We start from the raw sequence: 20,323 nt of genomic DNA on the forward strand, positions 1-20,323 counted from the left end.
CCGCCCTAAGAAGGAAGGTGATTTGGGGGCCGACAGGTAAGGCCCCGCCCCCTTCGCCATCACCTGGGGTAAGGTGCCGAGGGCTGAACCCAAGCGCCCACGGGCGGTTCTCGGCCTCGAGAGGGGACGGGAGCCCGACCCCACCTCTCCGCGCTGGCTCAGCGGACAGACTAAGCTCCGGGAACTCCAGGTGAGCAACTCGGACCTCGCTACCGCCCTCCTCGCGCCGGGGGCGGGGCCTGTGGGCGGGGCCTCCGGGCGGAACGTACACGCCCCGCCCAGCGGCTGGGCAGTGCCGCGCCGCTGCGGCTCCTCCTCCCTCCTTCCGTCTTCGGCTCCTTCCGTCGGTGGTTCCTTCCTTCCTGCTCCGCCTGCACGTTTCGCGACATGGGTTAGAGCCTCCGATCCAGCAGCACCACCTGAGGATCCCGGAAGCCGCCCCCGCGATGGAAGAAGACCAGGAGTTGGAGAGGTAACGGCCGTGGAGGCGGGTGGGCAGTGGGGGGGGGGGGGGGGGGGGGGGGAGGAGCGGGCCGCGCCCTGCGCCCCGAGCGGGTGGCGGAGGGGCCGGTGGTCGGTCGGGGCCTCCGCCTCCACGGCCCGACCAGACAGCGAGCGCCTGGCTGGGAGGACAGGGGAGGGGAGAGAAGTGGGCGCCTGAGCGGGGAGAGGGGGCCCCGACTGGGAAGAGAGGGGAAGACACATGGATGTTTTGGAGTAGAAACGCTCAGTACCACTAGATGTCCTGGAGGGAGCACAAGTTGTGAGGCCGGACTTAAGTCCCCACATTGCCCCACCCCCAGTTAAAACAGCGAGAGTAAATAAAGCTAACGTTAGATCGCGCACCAGGCCACTGTTCTCCGAGTGCTGCTATTGGTGCGTTCAGTCAGGCCTAAGCCCCTGTAACTGCGGTCCAAATTACTCTGTGCGCTCAGTTCTCTTCCTCCCTCCTGCTTGATTTACATATCCCGGAATTTCCATTCTAGTTAATCTCCTGAAAATGGAAACCATAGTGGGGCCTGCACGATGGTAATCTACAGTCTGTTTTTAAAAAGATCTATGTTTTTCTACGCCTTTAAACATTTCTACGCCTTTTCATTCCCTAGCAGAGCCCACCCTGTTGTAATCTTATCCCTTCCTTATGACTGTGCCAAAAGAAGATTTTAACAAACATTTGTGTGTTAAGGGGACTCCCCTGTGGCCATGTGGACGGTCCGATGGGGTGGGGAAAAAACCGGAGGCAATAATTACATACTTACTGATAGACTATGTGGAGGCAGGAAAATAAGGGGCTAATCCTAACAGTTCTGTGTAATTGGAGTGCATTAGAGTATAATGTGTTGCCAGTGTGATACAGTAAATGCAAAAAAAAAAAAAAGCTAGTTACAAAACCATATTCAGTATGATCTCATTTTTATAAAAAATATGTGTGTAGAAAAATATCTGGATTGAAGACCTCAATGGCTGAAGGCGAGAGGAAGACAGCCCTGGAAATGGTCCAGGCAGCTGGAACAGATAGACACTGTGTGACATTTGTATTGCACGAGGAGGACCATACCCTAGGAAATTCTCTTCGTTACATGATCATGAAGAACCCGGAAGTGGAATTTTGTGGTTACACTACAACCCATCCTTCAGAGAGCAAAATTAATTTACGCATTCAGACTCGAGGTACTCTTCCAGCTGTGGAGCCATTTCAGAGAGGCTTGAATGAGCTCATGAATGTCTGCCAGCATGTGCTTGACAAGTTTGAGGCCAGCATAAAGGAATATAAGGATCAAAAAGCAAGCAGAAAGGAGTCCACATTCTAGTCCCTCACGCACTATACAGGGAGGACTGTCCTCTAGGATATTGTCTTCGTGATCTGGCAAAAAACCCAGAAATAGAAGTTTGTGATCACGACCCGATGTGTCTTCAGCAAGGCGTGCTTCTAGCTCTTACCCATTACAGCTGTTGGAATCCCCGCAAGAACCTTTGTATTCATCTAATAAATTCCCTCTTTCATTTAAACTAATTTGAGTGGTTTCTGTTGCTTCGTCTGGAAGATTGGCTCTTTCAGGGTTGTTTGTTTTTCTTTTAATTGAGTCAGCAGTGAAAGTAAGCTATGAGAAAATTACAGGCCTTGAAAGGACTTTGATCAAGGGAATTCAAAAGAATATGCAATATGCATTCATGGCTGTGATTGGGGGAGAAGGAGAGATGCGGTGGAGCCTGACCCCAGCTAGACTGGGATTGGTTTAAAAAAAAAAAGGTGGAAATGGGAGGAGGGTTTAGCTTCTTGTTGGATACTTTTTAGTAATTCATGGGAGAATTGCATTCTTTGCTATGACTTAGGTCGGGCAAGGGGCAAGGGTGGGGAATAATTTGAAAGAATTGTGAGAATTATGGTTTCACAGGAAGGTTAGGTAAGATCTAGCACGATCTTTGTGGCAGCATTTATAGGATAGATACCAGTTTACTGCTTTAATTTCAGGACACTAATAAAATATTTTGTCGGAAATGATCTAAGTAGGTCAAGAGAGTTTATATTATAAAAGGAGGAAACTGGAGTGACCAGATAACATTTTCAGTCCTTAGGTGGGTATCTAGGTATAGCCCAAGGTTACATTAAGGATGGGGAGAAGGAAATTCCATGTTGGGAAAATGATTTTTTTTTTTTTAACTTATTAGCGAACCGCTTCTAAGCTGTCCTGTTAATCTCATCAACCTCGTCTCATACCTGTCCTACCCCACCTTGACTCTTCATTCACCCTAAATCTCTGGCAGCCTTTGAACCTGAGCACCCCGCCCCCAGCACTCTTTGCTTTGGGGCCTTTGTTTTTGCTGTCCCGTCTTCCTGGAACACTTTTACCCTGCCGTACTCTAGGAGAGAACTTAACATGTCCGACTCCGTACCCTAGTTTGGGTAGTTGTGTGTGCCTTCATTATACTCTTGGGTTTCCCGGTCTTGGATTTACTAGGCTGTTGTTAGCGTTTTTGCTGTCTGCCCACTGTACTGGCTTGCAGCACAATGCCTGATAGACAATTAGACGTTTAGAAATTCCGACAATTAGACATTTCGAATTTCTAATCTTGGTAAGGAAGTCAGGGAAGCTCCTCCAGAGATTACAGGAAGAGGAGGGGCTAGCTGCAAAAAACGAGAGAATGCATTCTGGTGGAATAGCTGTGCATAGGTCCTGAAGCAGAAAGCTGGCGGTCTGAGGAATTAAAAGTATTGAAAGATTTGCTGCTCGGTAGCATGGTAAGCAAGGAGGAGAAAGAAGGGCCTACGCTATGGATTTGGTAGGAAGGAGAGCTGGGGTGGTAAGGGGTTTGGGTTTTAAGTACAATGGGAATGACATCTGAATACTTTGATGACTGTAGAGGAGTGAGTTGTAGAGAGGCCAGAGTAGAAGCAGAGAAGCTGTAAGAGTGTCATTGGCCTGGAAGGGCAGCAAGCTAGCAATGGACAAGAGAGGGTTGATTTGAAATACACTTGAGAGCTGAACCTCAGGAATCGGATGTGGAAGGTGAGAAAACATGACCTCCGTCTAAGTTTGGGGCCAAATTACTGAAATGGGAAGCTTAAGGGGAGACATAGGTTGGAAAGTGGAAAAGGTAACTGGAATCAAAAATTCCATTGTGAACGTGGTAGACGGTAGATATGTGAGTTGGAGGCCCTGAAAGATATTTAAGCTAGAGACTTTGTGAGTTCTTCAGATCATGCCACCAGGGTTGTGGGATCGAGCCCTGCATTGGACTCTGTGCTGAGCGTGGAGCCTGCTTAAGATTCTCTCTCTCTCTCTCTCTCTCTCTCTCTCCCTCCCTCCCTCCCTCCCTCCCCCCCTCCCTCTCTCTTCTCTGACTCACTCAAATTTTAAAAAAGTGAGTTGTTGCCATAAAAATGATGTATGTATGTATTTCTATGGAGAAACTGGAGTCTGATAAAAGAAGTGGGCCCAAGACCAAGCTCTGGGCAAGCTCAGTACTAAAGATTGGGTATAAAAGTAGCAGCCAGTGAGGTATAGAAAGTAGAGTCGTGGAAGCCAGTGCTTTCAAAGAGGGAAAAAATGGCATTGAATGAGTCACATGAGGACAGAAAAGTGCTGATTGACATTAACAGGTTGTTGGGCACTAGGCGTATTAGTTTAGTGCCTAACAGGGCTACACGTTAGCACTCACTATATCGGAAAAGGACTTAGTTTGGGTTTTCCAATCAAGCAAGTACACTGTAGGGCACTGACGAGCTGAATGTTACTGGGAGCGGGGATGAGGGAAGGTCAAAGTCATAGGGCCAGGATAGTGTTCTCCTAGAGTGATCCAGAAGAGATTCTGGAAAGCCAATGTCACTGCAAGGAAATTAGCCCTTGAAGATGCAGGGAACGTCTAAGAGGATAGGTGAGAATCAAAAACGTTTGCCTCTGAGTAGTCCTATGGGGATGGGAAACAGGGTTATTTAACTGAAGTGTAATACCTCTGAACCAAGACCTCCAGGAGATGAAAGCAAGGCTTAATTAGTGGACATAGAGGTGTAGGATGATGATCATAGACTGAAGTAATTAATAGCAGTACATGTGGGAAATGCCCTCACGTGACTACCTCCATATCACGTGGCTTCGTTGCTCCGAAGATTTATCATCACTGATCTTGCGGCTTGCGATCTTGAATCTGCTTAGAGTGGCCGTAAATGCACAGGTTGATGCAAAACAGCTTTAGAAAGGCAGATGGGTGGAAGGAAAAGACTGAGGGCAGGACTGGAGGGGTAACCAAGAGTCGGGTACGAGTGGGAACAATCTGCATAAAGTCTGTGGCATCTGACAGAAGATTGAATTGGTCCTTAAAAGGGTAAGGGAGATAAACAGGAGTCAAATATATTTATATATAAACTGCGAAAAAATAACTTGATCCGTACCTCTGATTTGCTAATAGCTTTTCACTGAAACGAATATTAATGATTTAAAATCAGAAATCTCGTTCAGCTGTAAAGCACTGTGCCTTTTAAAGAGCCAATCATTAAATAAAGTGATTACATACCAAAGGCTTTTAATAAATAATAATTTGAGTACTTACACAGCACTTTCTATTTTCAAAGCACTTTACAAACTAATTATTTATAAATTGCATATAGCTGTAACATCTAAGTGCTCTAATTAGTTGGTATAACACACAGGTGCCTACAAAGTCTCTAGGGATAAAAAAAGAAAAAAGTGTACATAAAAAGCGGACCGTTTAGTGCCATTCTGACCAAAGAGTGTCTTGCATTTCTAGAAATATGAGACCATATCGAGTTCTATGGCCCACCATTCCCCACCCTTCTTTTTGTTTCCTTGAAACATTAAAATTATAGATAGTCCCCAGATCACTAGACAAGAATCTTTTTGTCGGCATAATCTTCTGTAACATCCCTTAGACTGGACTCCTAGGAAGTATACCCAAATCGACCAGTGTGTGCTTTCAAATACTTATAAAGACCCCAAATCCAGCCTTTTGTGCTTAGATTCTTGGGGGGTTATTTGTTGTTCTCTATTTGGAACTTTATAAATTATCCGGGTACAGTTATTGTGCGATTTGCAATTTTTTAATGAATTCTTTCCATATCTAAATTATCGGGGTCCGTATTGTACAGCAGATACGGACCTAGTAGGGGCACAGCCCTAAGAAATGGTGGAGTCTGTCCTAAAAAGCCTGATGTGGTTTGGAGAGGGCAGACAGAGTTATACACATGAAAAAGGAAACAAATTGCGTTTACGATGAAGTGCTTTAACGTGCAGTGCAGAGTATTATGTGCTGAACACAGACCGGAATGGGAGAGAGATGCTCCTGAAACAAGGATTGTTCCATGAGCATCCACTCTGCCAGCCACCATCCCGGGCACTGCGGATGGCAAACAAGACAGCCATAGCCTGCCTTCCAGCACCTCATGGGGGATTGAAGGTGGCAGACCTGAAAAATAAATAAGAGTGTTCCAGGATAAGTCGTTTTCTCTTTGTCAGTATAAAGGGGCCATTAAAGATTCCTAAGCTTGGGGACACCCCCAGAGTTGTGTTGTGTTTTGTTTCATCCCATGCCTGTGCAGAATGGATGAGCGGAAGAAAACATTGTAAGACAGTGCATTAGGCGGCATTTATGTAATGTAAGGAGAGCATAAGTGTAGGAATGGAGATAGGAGGATAGGAAAACTGCTAAGAAAGAAGGAAAATACTTGGAGACAGATTGTGTATAGCGGTAAAGGTAAACTAAAGATTGCAAATGGCCCCATTTCCGTGTCTTTTACCCCTTTGTTTTTCTCCCACTCCCTCACAACCAAAACCAGTATGGCGGGATTTATCATCTCCGCTCCTCCCCAACTTGTCCTTGCTTACAGAAGTCAGTGGGCACCTCGCCCTTACCTCGTTTCCTCGCTCATGTCGGAATTCACATCTTTAACAAGGCTGAGAACCCAGGGCTACAGGTGACAAGATTGGGGGTGGGGAGAGGAGGTCAGGGCACTGAGCGGAGTGGCTCTTGCTGCTGCTGGCCCTCAACAAGTTGCTCTCCTCAAAGGGAACCTTCCTGTCTTCCTTCCTTCTTTCCTTCCTTCCTTCCTTCCTTTCTTTCTTTATTTTTCATTCATTCATTCATTCCATAAATATTATTGAGCACATACTATATGCATGCACAGTTTAGGTAGTAGGGATATAGCAGGGAACAAACTGACCCACAAGCAGTTTATTTTTTAACAGCGGATACATAAAATAAATACGTGATGTGACTTAAGGTAGTGGTATAAATGGAAAAAGAAGGATAGGGATGGGAAGGGTGAGAGAGTGAGTAGCTAGTGAAGGCCTTTCAGAGAAGGTGACGTTTGAGCAGAGAAATAAAAGAGACCAAGGATAAATGAGACTGTACCCAGAATTTTCTAAAAACTGAGATGATTCAGCAGTGAAAAAGCTAAATTATGAACCTCTTTAAAGGAATAAACTTCTCCGCATTGTGTGTTTGTGTGTGTGTGTGTGTGTGTGTGTGTGTAGTTTTTATCCGTGTCTAAAATTATATCACTTATATGTGCATGTACTTATATAGTAAAGAATAATTATAGGAAAGAATATTCAGTTACTGGGACAGTAGGATATTGTAAAAGTTTTAGATTGGCTAATACATATACATTTAGATATGTATATGTATTAGGGGAATTTATTTTAATGGGCCCTTTTTCCTTTGTGTGTGTGTGTGTGTGTGTGTGTGTGTGTGTAAGTATATCTTAGGAGGAGAAACTGATGTGCTCGGGATCCTGAATATCTTTTAGCGGATGAATTAAGAGGTTGCATTTTTGGAATCATACCGCCTGGGTCTTGGCCTTGGCCCAAAGATTCTTTAACTATGTGGCCTTGGACAAGTTATTTGACCTCTTTCTGTCTGAGTTTCCTCATCTGTAACATTGAGATAACAATAACACTTGCCATATAGAAATATAACTATTAATTTAGATAATCTATCGAAAGTGCTTAGGGCATATCTGGCCCATAGAGTATGCTGTCAATCAGCGTTAGTTACTAATGTTATTATAATACCAGTAACGTGTCAAACAAGCTGATTTCACTCATTTCTTCCAGGTGACAACTTAAAAGCAAAAAATTGCTGTTATTTTTGTTTCCTCTAGCCCAGGGCAGCACTATAATACAAATTTGTGGAGCCCTGTATGGAAGGTTATCAGTCTGCTAAAGCCATTGCTTTCAAGAAAGATATTTTAAAGCAGCATTCCTATTTATAGAATACAGATAAAAAGCGAAGAGAAATTGTGTTTCTCCTCTTTTCACAAAGAAATTAAGACGGGGCATCCATAATCTTTTCTAAGCTTCAAGACAGAGGTTAACAAGCCAGAAGGGAAGCACGTTCTATAGCAGATCTGGTTTGGTATGAGGTATCTGAATAAGAAACCAGGCTAAGCATAAAATTGCTTGAAATAGGATATATTGATATTGTACCCAATAATACAAACCCTCAGTAGGTTCCCTGTTTGTTATGTAAGGCATTTAACGTATGTCAAAGAGAAAAGCTACCTGTGTGCTTTTCTCAGTTTGCCATGCGGACTTGAGTCCAACCGCAAAAATGGTGTAGATGATGCCTCAACCAATTCTATTAAAAGAGCTCCACAAGAAAATCAAACCTCCTAGAGCGTCTAGCAGATGGAGACTGCACCGTTGGCTTAAACAACATCTTGGGGTTTGGGTTGGGTTTTTCTGTTTGTTTTTGTTTTTGATCCTCTTTCAAGAGTGAAAGAGGCTTTCTTTCTAGAGGCCTCCTTCCAAAATAGTACTGTGTGGAAGGGTAAGAACCCTGAAGTGGGAGGCCTGGTTTAAATCTTGGCTCTACCATTTTCTAACTTGTGAATGCAGGAAAGTGTCTTAAGATTCCTGACCCCCCGTTTCCTTATCTGTAAAATTGACTAATGCTAATACCAACCTTATAGGGTTGTTGTGAAGAATGAATGAAATACGGCACTCAGCACGGTTCCTAGTATACTTAAATACTCAAATACTAGCGATTACTATTACTGTTCTATTGGTTATTGTTTAAGCCAATTAGTGGTGATTCGAATAGTGGCCTTCCTCCTATTGGTTATGTCTCATTATCTGTGACAGACCTCACTGGCCTTCTCACTTCTTTCCTTATCCGCCTTGCTTCTTTCTGTGTCAGAGCCTTGGCACTTGCCCCCTATTTTCCTACACTGTCTTCCCTTAAGTCTTCCCATGGCCTATCCCTTTTCAAGGTAATTTCCTTAGAGAATCATCCTTGACCAATGTATTACTTACCCGATGCTGCGTAACAAATTGTCCTAAAACTTCGTGCTGAGAACTAAAACCATGTCTCAGTGTCCGTGGGTCAGGGATCTGGCTGGAGCTTAACTGGACGAACCCGACTCACAGGCTGCAGTCGCCTGGAGGCCGGAATGGGGGGTGACTGACCTCCAAGCTCACTCACCTGAGGCTGCCTCCTGCCGTGGCCTCTTCCCCCAGAGCAGGGGAGGGGCCAGGAAGTAGCGTGCGAACCCAAGATGGAAGCCGCAGTCTTTTTATACCCTAATCCTGGAAGTGACATTCGTCATTTCTGCCCCATTCTCTTTGTTAGAAGTGAGTCTGTTAAGTCCAGCCCACGCTGAAGGTGGGATTATACAAGAGTGTGAAAATCAGGAGGGGGAGAGCCTTAGGACAATCCTTACCCACCACTGCCTTCTCTAGAACAGCAAGAGCACCTACAGACCAACCTCCGTCGTTTCTACCCACTGACCTTGCTTCATCTCTGCATGGTCCTCCTCACCAGCTCACGTCGTACTGTGTATTTACCTGTTTGTTGTCTAACTCCACTTGCATACAGGCTCCCTGAGGGCAACGGCTTTGTCCCTCTTTGCCTTTGGGTCCCCAGCACTTGAAACCATGGCAGGCCCGTGTACGCATTCGTTAATATTCAGTAAACGAATGGCCCCGAATGATTGAATGTCAGCACCCGTATGACTGGCGCAACAGGGAGGAAAGGGAAAACTGCAGAGAAAAACTGAGGGTTTGTAATGGCATTATTTTGTACACTCGTCCACTGACACACACTCAGAGAAGCCACCACAGTAACAAGCCTCAGGAAAAAAAATTCTTGGGCTGCTTGGCCGGCTCAGTTGGTAGAGCATGCGACTCTTGATCTCAGGGTCTTGAGTTCAAGCCCCACGTTGGGCGGAGAGATTACTTAAAAGAAAAAAAGAAAAATTCCTGAGTGAGGCAAGAAAGCATGCCTGTCCTGTGGCTTCAATGGGAGGAAGAGCTGAGGTGATTGGCATCTTAGCCTAAGTAATAAATAAGGGCGGTTGTGCGTTATAATCTATTTCATTAATGTCTTCTCTCCATCCCCAAGAGCTTTGATCCTACCATCCCTTAACCACCTTTAGCTCATGCTTCAGTTCTCTTTTGTCCTATTGGTCTGAAAGAAAAGGCAGCATGTATCCCACTTGAAGGGGATCAAAGGACATTTTTATTTTGTAGCAGCAGCAGTATGGAAGGGCGACATCAATTATCCTTGGGATCTTGTGTCCACAGAATTCTAATGGGGTCAAAGTCGTAGGATTTTTGTTTTGGATACTATGAGATGGAATGCAAAGGATTTGAGTCTAAGGGATCCTGTTCTGGCAATACTATATCCTTTTCCTGATCGGTTTGTCTAATGAATCTATGCCTTTATTACAAATAGGATTGCTTTGGCAAGATACAAAATATGTGCATTTTTTTCTACCATTTTAAGTCCTGCTATGTTCTAGATACTAAGGATGCAAAGTGCATCTCATTTGGTTCCTGACCTATGTATTACTGAACTCTTGAAAGAAAGGTATCGTTTCTTCTAATTCTTACACCTTGTTTAAAATTGTGGCCCCTTCTCCAACACTCTTACCCTCGGCATTCTCTTTGTATTGGCACTTAATGTCTTATAAAACATATAGAATTTACCTATTGATTGCATTTATTCTATATTGTCTATTCCTCCCCCACATTCCCCAAGTACCGCCACTACAACATAAGCTCCACGAAGCACAGGTTTGGTCTGACTGCTCACTGGTGTGTCTACAGACCCTGGCCCATAGTAGATGCTCAAAAACTGTTTGTCAAATGCATAAATAGAAGATTGACTCTGTATTTTTCTTCAATGAATATTCTAAGAGCTTAATTTTTAGTTTGAAAGGTTAAAATATCCTATGACCTTTGGGACTGTCAGGGAGAAGATGCAGATCTAGGAGTTCATTTAGGCAAAAGACGCTCGTGATCGTTTCGGGCAAAGCTAGAGTTCCAAAGGGGTAGCCTGCACAGTGAGAACCAAGCCGATCTTACCAAGTAGATATACCAGGTGGCAGGTGGGTCCGCAGAGCTCACCTAAAAAAACCCCAAACAACTGATTGTGTTATACATGGCTAAGAAGGTAGGGCTTTGGTTCTGGAAGGCCACATGTGCAAGTGGGTGGCTCTCACGTTATCGCGAACTGACCCTCAAGGCAGCCACGATTGGTTTTGTGAACACCTGCCCTACCTTTCATACCTATGGCATGGTCTCAGGTTTGGGGAGTTCACAAATGAACGCTATTTCAAAAAATAAACTCTAGGGTGAATTAATGCAGGGTTGCTTACGTTTTGTTTTGCCATCGCAAATGGACTTCTCCTTTGCTTTGATGGAAATGTGTCGGGAACCCCAGTCTTTATAGGCCTGATAGAGCACGAAGGCTTCCAGTGTGTGTTTTCCAACAGCAGCGCGCAATGAACTCAGTTCAGTTCCGACACGCTCTACCCGAAACAGGGTCTGATCTCACTGGTTTGGGACTTCCTCCCACAGACTGTGCGCCCCGCCGCTTCTCAGTTAGATCGCCAATCATGAGTCCAGACCATCGCCTGCGCTTCTGACCTACGGGCTGTCATCCCTATAAACCCCTACTTGGGTTCAACTACTTTGCTAGCGCAGCTCACAGAACTCAGAGAAACATTTACTTAGGTTTGCCAGTTTGTTATAAAGGATACAGATGAACAGCTAGAGGAAGAGGTATGTAGTATAAGGTGTGTGGGCCGGGCGGGGGATTTCCATGCCTTCTCCCTCCTCGCATCTCCACATGTTCACCAATCCAGAAGCTCTTTGAACCCTGTCCTTTTGGGTATTCACAGAGACTCCATTCGTCAGCCTTTGGTGACTGAGCTTAATCTCCAGCTCCTCTCCCTGCCCCAGAAGGCTGGGGGTGGGCTAGCCAGCCCCCATCTTTAGAAAGCCTAGGAGCTCATCATGACAAAAGATACCTTTCTTGCCCTCAACATTTAGGAAATTCCAAGGGTTTTAGAAGTTCTGTTCTAGGAACAGATAAAGACCAAATATTTATTTCTTATAAATCAGAAAATCACAAGGCCAAAAACAAAGAATAAATGGGACATTCTAAAATTGGACGTCTGGTGTGCCTTTTTTTTTTTAAATCACATTAGCTCCACAATAAGATGAGCAGACTCTGGCAGTTTTTCCTTGGATCCTCGTGAACATTTGGTCCACAGCTCTTAATTTCTACACCACCATTCCTGCTAAGTTATATGGGATCTCAGAATCCATTTTAATTGGAGCTTAGACTGCAAGTTAAGGATCACACATCGTGGAGATTCTGCAACTAAAATTATTATCCTGGTTGGCTTGCTTACTCTGTTCTGCATACTTACGCATAAATTCTGGGGCTTGGAATACTTAGCGGGATTTTTATTAAAAAATGATTACTCTAAAATATAAAATGTAAGCATCAATTACCATTTCATTCCCTGAAAACGAAGAATAAAGAGTGTCACCATCATGTTCTTTGTGTGTCAGAGTAAATGCAGTGGAGTCACACTCTGCATCAGATGTTATCATCGAAGCCTTCCGGACTTGGTTCTACAAATCGCTACCTGTGGTTGGTTGGTTGGCTTCTTTATTGACACAGTGAAGATCGTTCTTTGTTCTTAAGTGGATGGAGGAAATCGGAGATTCTGGGGCCTTCTGATTAGACGCTGTGCTGAAAATGTCTGTCTTGAAGTGCCACAGGCGTTCACCGCGGCTGCCCAGACTTGCAGCTTGTGAGCCAAGGGTTCCCTTTTTGTTTTCGTGTTCTAATAAATTGGTCCCCACCTGAGAGCAGTGTGCTTCAGAACAAGCCAGGACACGAGGAAGCCAACTGGGCTTCTCCCTAGCCAGAAGCAGATGGCCAAACAGACACATAACTGTGACCGTAAAGTAAGAAGACCGATTTGCCTAGCCACATGGGAAAACCAGTTTACTCCTCCTTCAAGGTAGAGAGTTTTTCCCATTTATAGAAGAGGAAACCGAGGCCTGGAGAAGTAAGCAGCCCAAGGGTATATGGGTAGTAAGTGGGTCTGACCCAGGACAGCCTGACTCCTTAGGCTCAGCTTCTTACGTCCGTAATGTTGCCTGTGTTAACCTCCCTCAGGTACATATGAAGATAACAAAGCTTTGTGAGAACCTATGCTCCAGAGTTGGACTCGAGACACAAAACTGTCTTGTTTTGTCTTGTTTATTTCCAAGTGCTTGTTTATTTCCCAGTCCAGGCTGCAACATGATGGAAATGAGGCTGATCTGAACCATGAAAAGAGTCAAAGAGTTAGTCTCTGGTTAAGAATCCAGATACAGGTTTACTGATACTTGGTTTGTGAAAGTACCGTTTCCCATATTATTAAACTTCATTGGCATTATCTTTACGTTCTAGTCGTTTAATCCCTGTTGTACCAAAGCAGCACTTCCTCGTCCTGAAAATGTAGAAAACATCTTCACAGACGCAGGAAAATAAGGGTGTGTGTTAATTGACGGGGCTCTGGAGGTGGAGTCAGAAAGGTCTGGGGGAGACTCAGGTGTACCCTTTACTGGTTGACCTTGGATGAGTCAGACTTCTTAATTAAGCCTTAGTTGCCTAACAGAAAGGGAACAATAACTTCAAGGGTTCTTCTGAGGCTCCACGAGATAATGTATTATGCTGTTAATTGCTATACACATTATAGATACTATTATATAATACTTTTGTGTTTTAGTTAACACATAACTATCAATACTTTATAACCACTTTTTAAATTTATTTTTTTTTTAAATTTTTACTTATTTCAGGAGCAGATTTCTTCAAATAATGTCTTACATTTGTTCACTGCTTTATAGTTACAAAGTAACTATATATATGATTGTATTTGATCCCCGTAAGAACTCTGAAAGAACAGAAGTATCTTTATTTTACAGATAAGGTAACCAAGATCACAAGACCACCGAGCTAGTAAGTGGCAGGACTGGGGCACATCCTTTTCTTTACAGTGTTCTAGTGGCTTTGTCATTTTCCTAAGGAGACTTGAACATGTCCTCGGTTCAGATCTAGAAAGTAAGAACTGCATAATCCCTCTCTGAAAAGCACCAAGAGATGGCATAGGGAATGTTTACAGAGCAATTAATTCATAACTCTACTCGATCTGGATTTTTCAGGTAGGAAACTCTGCTCTGAAGCTTGAATTATCCTGAACGTGTGTTCTTATGTTGCACACGTTCACCGGGATGTTAACCTGTCCGCCCGTCTTGCCTGGAGCAGACCTAGTTCGAGAATGAACGCAGTGAACTCTTTGAAAAGCTGAAGAACCCAGACCAGACCACTGGCTTTCTTTTTGTACATACAAGATAGGGGGCTTTCGTAGAATTCGTTTCTGATCATGTGTTTCATGGGTCGTTGGCCCTTTGAAGTAGTTCTCTTCTGACTGGTTCTCCGCCCGTCTCCCTGTTAGCCCTTTAAAATCTCACTCGGTTTCACCGAAGGACTTGGTTAGCTCTGCCAAGTGCACACAAAATTTCCTCTGGCTGTAGAAAGATAGAATTTCCTTGGGGCACCCAGGTGGCTCAGGTGGTTAAGCATCTGACTGTTGATCTCAGCTCAGGTCATGATCTCGCAGTTCATGTGTTCGAGCCCTGCCTCAGGCTCCGTGCTGGCGGTTCGGAGCCTGCTTGGGATTCATTCCCTCTCCCCCTCCCCACCCCACCCCCCCCACACTGTGTGTGTCTCTCTCTCAAAGTAAATAAATAATTTCCTTTATTATTTGGACCAATAAGTAATATCATCAAAACAGAATAATACACAGGATTAAAAACATGAACATTCTGGAAGCTTTTCTTCACAGAATATAAATTAAAGAAGGAGATACTGAGATTGAAAAATGTTTTGCCAAATTCAAATCCCTAGGTGAACTACATTGCCCCTCCCAAGAAAGATCAAAACAAAGAAAGCCCTTTATGCTTTCTCATATTTTTTCATTCCTTACGGTGCATCTGTGAGCTAGGGCTTAGTCTCATTTTATGGAGAGAAACACACTCAGGGAAGGTGTATGATTTGCCCAAGAACACCCAGTTGGCTAGTGGAGTGGGCTCCCACTGCACCCCACCGGTTGCCAACATAAAACATGGGTTTGCATATTAAAAGGTTTTGATCTATCAAAACCTTTGAAGTGAATAATTTAGGTAATTTTATGTAGGTTTTCGGTTTTATATGATTGAGCAATCATAGTAAATTACTTGAAGAGACATTTGCCAGGCCGAGGGAGTTCTAGTTTTACCACTCCTGAATTCAGCCAGGACCAAGTTTCCCATCAGCCATTGCTGGGTGGGGTTTGCTTCTTGTGTGTGTTTTACAACACGATTATAGACACGCAGTAGCACCGGGATCGTGTTAGTGCCGCTCTTTGCAGAATTGTTCTCTAAAGGCAATGACCCTGGGCTAAAATATCCTAATTGTAGTCTGTCCCCTGGTAATCCCTACCAGGATGATGGAAAAATGCCATCTTAGGTTGGGGGGGAGGGTGAGAAATACTGAGAATTTTGTTAAATTTTCCAATAAAAGAAAAAAACTTTAGTTTTAGGCAAGTTGTTAACCTCTCTAAGCCATAATTTCCTTGGCTTTAAATAATAAAATTAGACTCTTAACATTTGGGAAACTTTTACTTTACGTTCTCATAACATATTATTATATTTAAAGGTTCCTTAGGGGCGCCTGGATGGCTTAGTGGGTTAAGCGTCCAACTCTTGGTTTCGGCTCAGGTCATGATCTCACAGCCTCGTGGGTTCGAGCCCCTACCTTGGACTCTGCCTGGGCAGTGCAGATCCTGCTTGGGATTCTTTGTCTCCCTCTCGCTCTCTCTCTGCCCCTCCCCGGCTCGTGCTGTCTGTCTCTCCATCTCGGTTTCTCTCCTTCCATATTATAGTAAAAAGACCCCTGTAAATACTTGGAATTGAGGCCTCTCCGGAAATGCTGCTGAGGAATTGATATAGGAGTTTAGCATACGGTCCACTTCCTATCAAGCAAATGCTAAGGGAGAATTGTGAACTTGGGGCTTTGATTGCATCAAGTGAGATGTGAAATTCTGGTTCTGAGCTTTTCAACGTTTTTTGTTTTTTTGTTTTTTTTTTTTTTTTTTTTTAATTTTTTTTATTTTTGGGACAGAGAGAGACAGAGCATGAACGGGGGAGGGGCAGAGAGAGAGGGAGACACAGAATCGGAAACAGGCTCCAGGCTCCGAGCCATCAGCCCAGAGCCTGACTCGGGGCTCGAACTCACGGACCGCGAGATCGTGACCTGGCTGAAGTCGGACGCTTAACCGACTGCGCCACCCAGGCGCCCCTGGTTCTGAGCTTTTCTACTGAAAACACAGTGCCCTTTTCTACAAGCCCACGAGTACATCAGACATCGGGAACGGGCCAAATTATGCTGTTTGGGTAATCGGCACGTTAATATCTCTCAGGATTGCGCCCCTCCATCTCCGTTGGATACCTATTCCATTTTTAACACAGTCCTAACCTCTTCATTAGCCCCGCTTCATCCGGTTAAACCACAGCTGTTTCTCCGTCCTGAAGGGTGGATTGTATTTCAGTCACAGACACAGTGACTCTCGTAGGTGCAGCTCCGTAAAAGCACGGCAGCGGTAAAGGGACAGGCCAAGTCCGCTTTTCAGTTTTTTGACATTTAGCAGAATGCATCGTGAAACACTTCCTCCAGACCGTGCTTTCCTATTTCCCTTTGCATTGCACCAGGACCCGGCAGCTCCTGGCAGCCACAAGGGAAGCCTCTCTGGGGGCTTTAGAAGGACATGTAAGACCTTGTTTGCACAGTTGCGCCGTTTGGACCGACTTGTTTGGGTGAGCCATCGAGGTTGAGTACCTTGAACCTCTTACAAAGGTTTACCTCAGAGGGACGCCACTCCCAAGGGTAGGTTCGCGTGTGTGCCCACCTGCTTAATTAGTTCCTTTCACCGCTACCTTAGTACGGAATTTTTCCCCCCAGTACACTCGTATGCAGAGTAACCAAGGATTTTTTCAATTGGAGCGTGGGCTGGAAGATGGCCTTGTTCTACTTCGATTCATTGTCACATAAGTTGGCACCTGAAAGGCAGCCTGAAACTTCAAACGCTGGAGGGTTTATAGAGTCCGGGACGTACTGCTTGGTTTCAGTGAATTATTTTTATGTGAGATTCTTGTACTTAATTACTGATGTAGAAAATGCTGTCTGTGTGTAGACGTACACAGGAACTCTGTGCCAGTTTTGTAGGGGAAACTGCTACATCTCTCAAAGCACTCTTTGATACCCAGTGCGAAAGCCAAGGGAACATGGGGCGGTCAAGATGAGGCCCGGGGCTGGCAGTGCACGCGGCCTGAGGAAAGCACGCCTCGCCCGGGGGTTCCCCCCTCTTCAACGCGCCCTCCATCTTCTCGGGCCTCTCTAGGCCTGACTCTGCCTTGCGCTGAGCACCCCGGGGTGGTCACTGAGCCTGTGTCGATGGCTGTGAAGCATAGGCTTTCTCCTCCTCTCACCTCCTGGTGCATCGCTGGACTTCTAAGAATTAGACGTCTCAGTATGTCTTCTTCCCGTTCAGTTCCTAAAAAGCGCCTGATTCCCTGGATGACAGGTCAGTTTTTTATCGTGAGATGGCTGCTCCAAGAGAAGAGTTTCTAAGGTGGGTTTTCAAAGGAAAGCACCTTTTTAAAGAGCATGAAACGACCAGGAAGTCCTACACATTCTGGAACTTTCTGTCTTCATGTTTTTCCGTTCCTTGGCTCTTGGCCCCTAAGTATGCTTCCTAATCCTAGAAGGGGGCAGTTTACTGCGGCCTTGACACCCCTGAGGGAAGTAGCTTCCGCCGGCTGACCAGACTTTCTGCTGACTAGGCCGTCCTCGGGGCTGAGATCCAGGGGCTCAGAAGCCTTGTGCAGGACAGTCTGCAGAGAACTGCAGGTCGCTTGTGTTGCAGCGGAGCTCCCTGGATTCAGACAGTGATTTACAGACCACGCTCTTGGTGAGGTGGCTTTTCTGGAATGCCGTGTATTATCAAAGGTCGGCGTGCCCAACGCCAGCCCTCCCTGAAGAGAGCTATGCAGACAGACTTTAGAGGCTTTATGCTGTGATTTTTTCCTTTGTACACTGTTGTGATTTTTTTTTTTCTTTTTTGTATTTTGAATGGCTGTTTGATGAGAGTGAGTTTTATTTTATATTTCGGCTTCTGTAGCGTCCTGCCAGGTTTTCCTTTCCTTTACCAAATTTAAGCAGCTGCCATATTAGCTTTTCTTGGCTCTCTCATTGGCTCCCTTCTATAGCCATCTTTCTAGACGTTAAGCACTTTTTTTCCTTGCAGTTTTCCTTTCGTCAGTTTTGTTCTTCAATGCGTCCGTTCTCTTAAGGAGATAACAAAATGCTTTCATTGATTGAGATTGCTCACAAATAACTTTGACTTGAGATTCTCTGTCTGGGTTTATTTCTCGCTAGTAATATTTCAGGAGAGCATGCGTGTATCTTTGAACTTAACCTTTGCCCCATCAAAGAGATATGCTGCCGTTCCTGGAATGGTAGAATTCATGGGCTTTTCTCTTTAGAGTTTATTCCTTTCTAAGTTCATCCTCGTACAGAGCGTACGAGAAGGTTGACACCGACCCGTTCATCATTTTAGTATCTTACTGGGAAATATTTTACCGGGGGTGTCCCCACCCCCACCCCCACAAAGTTTTTTTAGTAAGAGATGCTTTTCTTCGTAGTATATAAAATTTACCAGGGCTTATGTAATCAGATCTCACAGTAGAAACTGAAAATGGACCCCTGTATTTTCTGCAGGTGGCTCCTGCATCAGGATTGAAGAATAAATATGGTAAAAGATACTTAACTACTTTGAAAATGAGGTCATTTCATTTTGAAGCCATTCCTGTGATGAGGTGTCTTATGAACTGAGCCATAAGGCTTCCCTCTAAGAGTCAGCCCACATATTCCCTATTAACTGAAGCGGTCATCTCTCTATAATAACTACCCACCCTCAGAAGTCAACTATAATGGGAGCTGTGGAGATTGGAGAATATCAAAGTCCAGGTGAAGGGCCCGGCGTGTTACCTTCACCACAACAGTTCTTGTCAGAAGTACAAATCAATACAGTAAAATGTTGCTGTCTTCCCTCAAATGCCTCTCTCTCACTAGACTGAGCTTCTCGAGGGTTGGGAACACACCTTCAAGTACAGCGATGTAAGGGTTAACCAAGATCCTGGGCCCCAGAGTTCACCCCCCAGCCCCATCCTTTACTGGCTCTTGTGGCTTTTTTCCTTATTTTCTCCTTACCTCTCCATCAGTAAACCAGTAGTTAGACACTGGGGTTGTGAGGCTTAGGTGTAAGATACGTGGCATAAGATACGTGGCATGTAGCCACTGTTGCCATTAGCTTTCATCACCGCCCCAGAGGTGCATATTACATGCTAAATTATATCAACGTGCGAAGGAGGCTTGCCTTGAACCTGGGCAGGAAGACAGCCCCATAGATCACAGGCACACACAGGCCCCGCCGTCACTAGGTGTGTGAATCGCACTCAGCGCAATTCGTACCCCAAGAACCCCCCCCCCCCCCCCCCCCGTGTTCTGAGCTGTATCGTCGAATGAAAGGAAACCATTGAATACGTGGAAATCCGCGGGTCGCACCACTGTTGACTCTGAAGCAGAACCTGCTTTCGCCTACAGGAGGGATTTGAGCTACGGAAGTGGTTGGACAGAAAAGACGTGTGAACCTGTCGAACCTTCTCACCACAAAAGCAGATTATACCGTAAGAAAATTCCCTCGTCGCGCCGAGCTTCCATTTTCCCGCTTGTCTGAGGATTTCAGTGCATGGGTCTGCAGGTTCTCGTGACTCAGCATAGTACTAGGCTCGGGGTAGATGTGGGGGCTGAATAACATCGGGAATTTAAGTCATAATACTTGGCACATATGTAAATGTGCAGGTGGATACAGAGCGTATGAGAAGTCGTTGACACCGACTCGTTCATCATTTTAGTATTTTACCGGGAAATTTTACAACATCCCAAACTTAGGTTTTCAGTTTTTGACATTTAAGGTAATTAACCTTTTGGCAGATATATTAAAATTTTACCCACATTAAATGCAGCTATATATTTTTTAATACTTTAGATTACTAGAACATAATAGAATCTAATTTATATTCAGAGAACACAATTCATGTAAAAATCTGGATTTTACCAGTAGAGTGATTTTGCCAAAATCAAGGCGAGAAAATACATTTTAGACTATAAATACATAATGTATGAATGATGTGTGTCTTTATTTCTGTACCCAGCCAAATATTACCAACTCATAAACAATTATCAATGTGTGCAGTAAGTTAATACTGTCATCTCTGGTATTTTGCCTTCAGTCATTTAAAAAAATAGCTTTGCGCATTTTTAAAATTGTTTTATTATAATGAAGGTGTATTTATCACAGGAGGAATGAACATATGTTATTGAATGGTTTTTAGTTTATTTTATAACCTGTAAATATTTA

At 44.5% G+C, this 20,323-nt stretch overlaps 2 protein-coding genes across 2 annotated transcripts in view; both read left to right on the forward strand.

Annotated features, from left to right (window-relative positions):
* Positions 1-388: 388 nt before the first annotated feature.
* Positions 389-20,323, forward strand: part of LOC125934078 (protein POLR1D-like) — a 48,662-nt gene continuing 28,727 nt past the window's right edge. The window contains exon 1 of the mRNA XM_049647385.1: positions 389-472. Within this exon, the coding sequence (XP_049503342.1) occupies positions 447-472 (26 nt within the window). The 5' untranslated portion in view covers positions 389-446. The remainder of the gene's footprint in view (positions 473-20,323) is intronic.
* POLR1D (RNA polymerase I and III subunit D) lies at positions 390-2,010 on the forward strand. Its single transcript, XM_049647386.1, has 2 exons — positions 390-472; positions 1,436-2,010. The coding sequence occupies exons 1-2, from the start codon at positions 447-449 to the stop codon at positions 1,809-1,811; spliced, it is 402 nt and encodes a 133-aa protein (XP_049503343.1). The 5' UTR covers positions 390-446; the 3' UTR covers positions 1,812-2,010.

This window comes from Panthera uncia (genome assembly GCF_023721935.1).
Source record: "Panthera uncia isolate 11264 chromosome A1 unlocalized genomic scaffold, Puncia_PCG_1.0 HiC_scaffold_16, whole genome shotgun sequence".
Lineage (NCBI taxonomy): Eukaryota > Metazoa > Chordata > Mammalia > Carnivora > Felidae > Panthera > Panthera uncia.